The 7,375-nt window shown below is 36.5% G+C and overlaps 1 protein-coding gene across 1 annotated transcript in view; it reads right to left on the minus strand.

The window, feature by feature from the left end:
- The window catches only part of LOC107851191 (protein SICKLE), an 11,548-nt gene extending 7,208 nt beyond the window's left edge, over nt 1-4,340 (minus strand). The window contains exon 1 of the mRNA XM_016696125.2: nt 3,684-4,340. Coding sequence (XP_016551611.1) covers nt 3,684-3,948 — 265 coding nt within the window. The 5' untranslated portion in view covers nt 3,949-4,340. The remainder of the gene's footprint in view (nt 1-3,683) is intronic.
- Nucleotides 4,341-7,375: the final 3,035 nt, after the last annotated feature.

Here is a 7,375-nt window from a genome sequence, read left to right on the forward strand (position 1 = left end):
CAACAAGTTCTAAGCTCAGCATTAGAATTTGTCCTAAACAAAAATGTGAAAACAACTAAACTTTTTCCCAATATGGAACAGAGCTTGTATGCAACTTGAGCTAATTTATCTTGGGTAAAACACTTTTGTGCAAGCTATGGCATATTGTAAAGCACTTTCTCTCAAACTAATACTCATCCCTCTCTCGAACATCGCTTCGTTTCAGCCTCAACAGACAAAAGAAACTGAAAAGTCAACTACGAGACCTATTCCAGCTGACTCAAACATCTCAAAAGAGATGGTTCTGGACAAGCTTAGACAAAGAGAGAAGAATCAATGTTAAGCGAGGGATTATCGTTCATGTGCTTTAGAGAAATGTGGTGCTTCAAACATGATTCCATTATTTGACTCTCATTTTAAAAGATCAAAAGTCAAAAAGGGGAAAAATGGTTTTTTACTATTTTATCTATGAAGATTTGGGAGAGGGTGGTTGAAAGGAGATTGAGGAAGATTGTGTCTATTTTGGAGAATCAGTTTGGATTTATGCCTGATCGCTCGACAAAAGAGGTAATCCACCTGGTGAGGAGGTTGGTGGAGCAGTATAGGGAAAGGAAGAGGGATTTACACATGTTGTTCATCGACCTGGAGAAGGCGTATGACAAAGTCCCTAGGGAGGTTCTTTGGAGATGCTTGGAGGTGAAATTGGTCCCGACGGTGTACATCAGAGCTATTAAGGACATGTACGATGGAGGGAAGACTCGGGTGAGGACGACGGGAGGAGACTTAGAACATTTTTCGATTGAGACAAGGTTGCATCAGGGATCGACTCTTAGTCCGTTTCTGTTTGCGCTGGTGATGGACGTGTTGACGCAGAATATTCAAGATGAGGTGCCTTGATGTATGTTAGTTGCCTTGATGAGACGCGGGGTGGGGGGAGGTTAGGAGGCAAACCCTTGAATCTAAGGGGTTCAGGTTGAGTAGATCCAAGATGGAGTATATGGAATGCAAGTTTAGTGACTTAAAGCAGGAGGACGAAGCAGTGGTAAGGTTGGATTCCCAAGATGTTTGTAAGAGGGATAGTTTTAAGTATCTTGAGTTCTATGATTCAGGAGAATGACGGGATTAATGAGGATGTCTCTAAATGTATTAGAACATGTTGGATGAAGTGGAGGCTCGCCTCGGAAGTGTTGTGCGATAAGAAGGTGCCTTAAAGCTTAAAGGCAAGTTCTACGGAGTGGCAGTCTGTCCGGCCATGTTGTATGGTGAGGAGTGTTGGCCAGTCAAGAACTCCCACATTCAAAAATTAAAGGTAGCAGAAATGAGAATGTTGCGTTAGATGTGTGGACTTATTAGAAGGGATAGTTAGGGATGAGATTATCCGGGAGAAGGTGGGAGTGGCTTCGGTGGAAGACAAGATGCGGGAAGGAAGGCTGAGATGGTTTGGACATATGATGAGGAGGGGCACGAATGCCCCAGTTCGTAAGTGTGGGAGGCTAGCTTTAGATGGTTTTAGGAGGAGTAGAGGTAGGCCGAAGAAATACTGGAGAGAGGTGATTAGACATGACATGGAGTTGTTACAGGTTACTGAGGATATGACCCTAAATAGGAAGGAGTGGAAGTCGCGGATAAGGGTAGAAGGCTAGTACGTGTGTGGTTTGTGACTAGTAGTTAGGGAGCTCTTGTGTAGCCAGGTTAGTAATCCTAGGACTGTGTCCATTAAAAGGAGCCGCTAGTGTATGATACTACTAGGTGGGTGTCCTTTTCTTATTTCTTATTTCCTATTTCTTATTTTCGTGTCTCTCTTATTTCTATTTTTATTATTTCTTATTTCTTATTTCGGTTATGCCACCCATCCTGTTTCATGTATTACTATGACCTTGTTAACTATTCTTTATCTTGAGCCGGGGGTCAATCGGAAACAACCTTTCTACTTCTTCGGAGGTAGCGGTAGGGACTGCGTACATTTTACCCTTCCCAGACCCCACTTGGTGGGAATACACTGGGTTTGTTGTTGTTGTTGTAACTCATCTGTGTTCAAGTGTACTTTCAATTGTCCTTATCTTCTTCCTTTTCCTCAATTTTGTAATGCATATTCTAGAGCTATTTAAATTTTATTGTAATTGATTTACTTTATGTTTTAACACTTTCAAACAGATTTACTTTGTCCTTTTATTAATGTTGGGGGAATCCCAACTATGAGCATACCAAAAGGTAGAGAAACCTAGACAAAAGTATGATACGAAGGTTGAACACTCAGCTATACAAACAAGAACCTCATGTATGCACCAAAAAGAAATTAGAGGCACGCACAAACTTTTGATCCTTCCAATAACTATCTTATTCCTTCCCCATCCATATAACCCACATAAACGTGGTTCTTCCTTCTTCCCTGGTGTCCGATCTAACTTATGCCCACCTCAACTCATTCCACAGGGTACGTGAAGAAACCACTTAAAATGTTTTCCCTCCTCTGGGATTTGAACTTGAGAACTCATAGTTTTCAACCCCCTTCATTGACCATTATGCTACACCCTTCTTCCTTCTTTTGAAGTTCCCGCTTCGAAAGTTCTCTTTTTCCTATACTTCTTATTTTGGTTTTCTCTTTTGCAATTTTGCTTCTCTTTCTTCTCTTAGTACAACATGAAATTAGAAACTACAAATTATTCCTTTTAATGATTGATTAACTAAAAAAGAAAAGTTATTCATATTGAAAATATTTTTTGATGCTCTGGTTGAAATTACAGTAGTAACTAGAGTCAATATAGTAGTGTTTCTAGCTGTCTTCCTGAAATCACTACTCTTAATTCTCCCTTGCTCTAGCAATTGCACTCCCCAGACCACTACCATGTTATTGTTAATGATTACTATGAGGAATTCAATTCACGTCATTGTATATTGGATGTTACTAGAAATTGTACTTGCATTTTGATTATCATGTGCACTAAATCGATATATGTTTGTAATTTTTTACTTCAATCAACTGTGCACTTCACTTCTCATTTTTCACTTCCAAGCCCATTGCACCAAAACTAGTTGGAGATTACCGTAATCACATGATTCAATTCCCTAATCAATCAACTATGCTTCAAACCAAATCAGTTAAGGTAGGCTATATGTAGTCTTCTAAGGCAATATCTCAACTGAGTCATTTGGTAGGATGTATTAGAGAATCTAATACATGTATTCCTTAGGGTATTATTTAATCCTTTGTTTGGTAGGATTTTTAGCCTAAGTATAGCTAATACACCCTATTCCATATTATAGGATGTATAACTAATACATAGCAAACCATAGTATTAGCAATACATGGACTATTAATAAATGGATAAGCATGGGTAATGACAGAACTGCTATTAATACACTAAATCAAACAGTACAGTGGATAAGAAATAGTCCCGGCATAACTAACCCCACAATTACTAATCGCAACATTACAAATACACCCGAATTCGATATTATTCTTATACACACTAGCACCACCCCTAACTAGTATTAGCCCCAGCATAACTAATCTCAACATTACTAATATATCCTATTCGGTATTATTCTTATATCCTCCAACCAATCCATAACTAGTATTGTCACACAAAATCAGATATATTGACAAAATATTCAAGAAGCTACACATAACAACATAATTTGCACAAAGTTAGTAACTTCAAAGTAAAAAAAAAAAAAAGCTTCATTAAAGTAACTGAAATTACTTGGAGGGGTATAACACTGCTGAGAAACCTGAGTGGTAACATTGTTGTTACTCCTTTTATTCGCAGAAAAAGCTGACATGGGGTCAGTGTAATAGTCAAATCTTGGCCTTGGCATGCCAGAAGATTCAACTTTGTCACAAGGAGAATCAATTAAAGGGTTTGTAAGACCACCATAACCAACAGATGATTCATTGTAATCTCCACTTTGTGAAGCTTCCATTCTCATAGCTTTTAGCCTTTCCTTTCTCTTTTCTGATTCCTCCATCCTGCGGACTTAGTCTAAGATGTGCAAAAGTTGGCCGAACACTACGACTATAAAGATTAAAAAAAACTATCTTTGTTCTAAACAAGAATCAAGAATCAATTTTTTCACAAAAGTAATTAGATGGATTTGTTGTATATATATAAATAAAAAAGGAGCAATTTTTATGGTGGGTTTTGGGTGTAGGGTGTGAGGTGGCGTGGCGTGGTGTGGTGGTGGGGTTGGGGGTAAATAAGCTAATAATTTTTGTAGGTTAAATTGGAAGAGAGAAGAAAACAGATTTCCAATTCTTGAATCCCTAGAGGCTTGTGTTTTACAGCAAATACAGATCTTTTGATTATTGAGTAACAATTGTTTGACGATTATGCCACTACGTTTATGCTGGGTTACCCAAATGCTTGAGTAATAGTTTTGGAATTTAACCTCAAGAGCCTTTATTTTTATTTTTTTTGTCTTTTTTTCCTTTTTTGGGTAAACCTTTTCTCCATTTTTTTTTGTTGGTATTTAGGATTTCCTATACTCTATTTGCTTATTTTCGAATGCTTTTTGACTTTCAAACATTTTTTAATTTAAAAGGTGTTTGACAAAAATATAAAGTATTTCTTTAAGGGTGCTCCTAAATGACTCGAATGATTTTGGCTTGATTGGCTCCAATGAAGTATAAAAGACTTCAATGCCCTTTAGATCCCAAAATCACCCATTTTCCCCTCTAAAATGCAAAATCACCTTTGACTTTTTTTTTTTTTTTAATTCACAACAAACTTCTTTTATACTCTCTTTACTTTACTCTTATAGACTACTCAACTATTTCATTCTACTTTCTCATTAATTATTCCGAGCTTTTCATATAATTGTGGCGTAATGGATCATAATGATGAAAATAGCCAATTAAGAGTAATATTAAATGACGTTTTGGGGTTGGAGGATAGTGATAGTTTGCTCCATAATGATAATGAAAATGATAAAGATTCATATAGTGGTTTTGGTAATGGTCCAGATCGACATTTGAACAGTGACGACAAAGACCTTCAAAACTTGATCGATGAGAAGATGAATAGGTCTCATCAATCAGATGAAGAGAAATATTTAAGTGTTTCCGACGGTGAAGAATATAATCATCAAGATGATGGTGTTGAAGAAAATGAAGTCTCAATGCATGATGATGGTTGCACCGACGCCTAATATACCGCAGGCCTTGTTGTAGATATGTCTTTTCATAGTGTACAATCCGCCTTCGTATTTTACAAAGAACACAGTCGATTGACTGGTTTTGACGTTGTTAAGAAAAGAGCTAAAAAAATAGGTGGTCAAATAAAGTATGTGACATTTGGGTGTGATAAGTGCCGAAAATCAAAAGCTAGAAATCAAAGCAAAAGGATAGATTGCAAAGCTAGAGTTAACTGTCATTTGATGACTGATGGTTCATGCATGGTGACAACGGTTATTTTAGAGCACAATCATGAATTGGATCCTACATTGTCATGTTTTTTGCACAGAAAATTGAGTAGGACTTTGAAGAGAAGTCTTATAGCACACGACATTGCAGGTCTAAGGCCTTCAAAGAGCATAAGACTCTTGAAAGTCGAAGCTGGAGGCCTGGAAAGAATGAGGTTCACCTCCAAGGACTGTCGAAACTACATTCTTCAGCAATAGAGGCTTTAAACACTTTCCAGCGATGCTGCCGCATTACACAAATTCTTTTTGGAAATGCAAGGGTAAGGATGAATTTTTTATTTTATTTTATAGAATCTGACAATACTGGGAGACTTCAGAATGTTATATGGGCGCCTACACATTGCAAGGCAACCTACTGCGACTTCAATGATGTCATATGTTTCGATACAACCTACCTCGTGAATCAATTGTGCATGCCATTTGCTTCATTCATTTATGTTAATCATCACAACCAATCCATACTTTAGGGATGTGCTTTGATCACAAGTGAGGACATCGATACATATATGTTTGTATTCAAAACTTAACTTGTGATCATGGATGAAACCAGTGGCGGACACAGACTTTTCACCAAGTGGGTTCAATATATAAAAAATAAATACGCAACAAATAAAGCAAAACGAAGTTTAATTAACTAAAACATATTATTACAATACTATCCTACAAGTTTTCATTTCTTGAAACCTATTCATGATACTTTCATAAAAACAGTATTAAATATTTTTTTTCTGCATAAGGCACCATACAACTGCTCATGAAACCATCATCCATTCGATTTCTCAATTCATTCTTGATCAACTTTATTGCCGAAAAGGCTCTTTCAACTGTAGTAGTGGCGACCGGCAGGAGCAATGCAAACTTTACAAGACGAAACACAAGAGGATAATTAAAGTATTTTTTTGTCTTAACTAGTTCCTCAAAAAGGTCACCAAGTCCTTTTAGATTAGAAAACCTTTCATCAACATCACGAACATCAACAATATAAGTTTCTAGCTGACTCGTGGGAGTAACCATTATATTTTCACCAAAATCATCAGGATATAATTCAGCCATTCTTAATATTTTATTTATGTCAAAATTAGAAAATGAGTCAATAGGATTCAAACAAGCAACCCAATAAGCAAATCTGTTCTCACCTCATTAAAACGATCATTGAGTTCTTGAAGTTGTCAATCAATAATCTTAAAAAATACTTCCACGCGATAGTGATGTGAGATAGTATAATCAACAACTCTGCATCGAGATCTTTCAAAATTAACATAAAAATCATTAAAATTAGGTATCAAAATATCATACCTGACACAAAATGCCGATACATTTTTGATAAGTAGATCCCATCCTTCATCTCGTAAATCTTGCAATAGTTTCTTTACCACTTTAACAAGTAGAACAACATTTCCAATATCTTGCTCTTTCTTATGTAAGGATTCATTAAGCTCATTTGTGATTGCTAAAATATCTCTCATTAAGTGTAATATGAAAGCAACCTCAAACGTTTGACAAGTTTTGAGATATCCTGTTACCCTAACTTTTTCTCCAACAGATTCAGAATCAACAACAATAGTATCGAGGACATCAGTAATAGAACCAAACATACTAATAAAGTTCTTAAATGATTTATAGTGTGAACCCTAACGAGTATTAGCAGCTCTAGCAAGACTAAGTTCTTGATTCAAGCCCTTACTAGTTTCAATCTCACCTATATCTAGTGGCTCTTGAACTTTTTCTGCTTGATTTTGTCGAAGTTCATCCATTTGTTTAAAAGAAACTCCTACTACATTTAATACATTGGAAATCAACAAAATAAGTTCTCCAACTTGTAGACATTTTTTAGATACACCAACAAGAGTCAACTGAAGTTAATGAGCAAAACAATGAATTGCATGAGCTGAATCAAAACTTTAAGGCCACTTAGATGCCCTTGCATATTGCTTGCTCCATCATAGCATTGCCCTCGTATACAAGATAAACTCAA

The sequence above is a fragment of the Capsicum annuum genome, chromosome 12 (assembly GCF_002878395.1).
Source record: "Capsicum annuum cultivar UCD-10X-F1 chromosome 12, UCD10Xv1.1, whole genome shotgun sequence".
NCBI classification, from domain to species: Eukaryota; Viridiplantae; Streptophyta; class Magnoliopsida; order Solanales; family Solanaceae; genus Capsicum; species Capsicum annuum.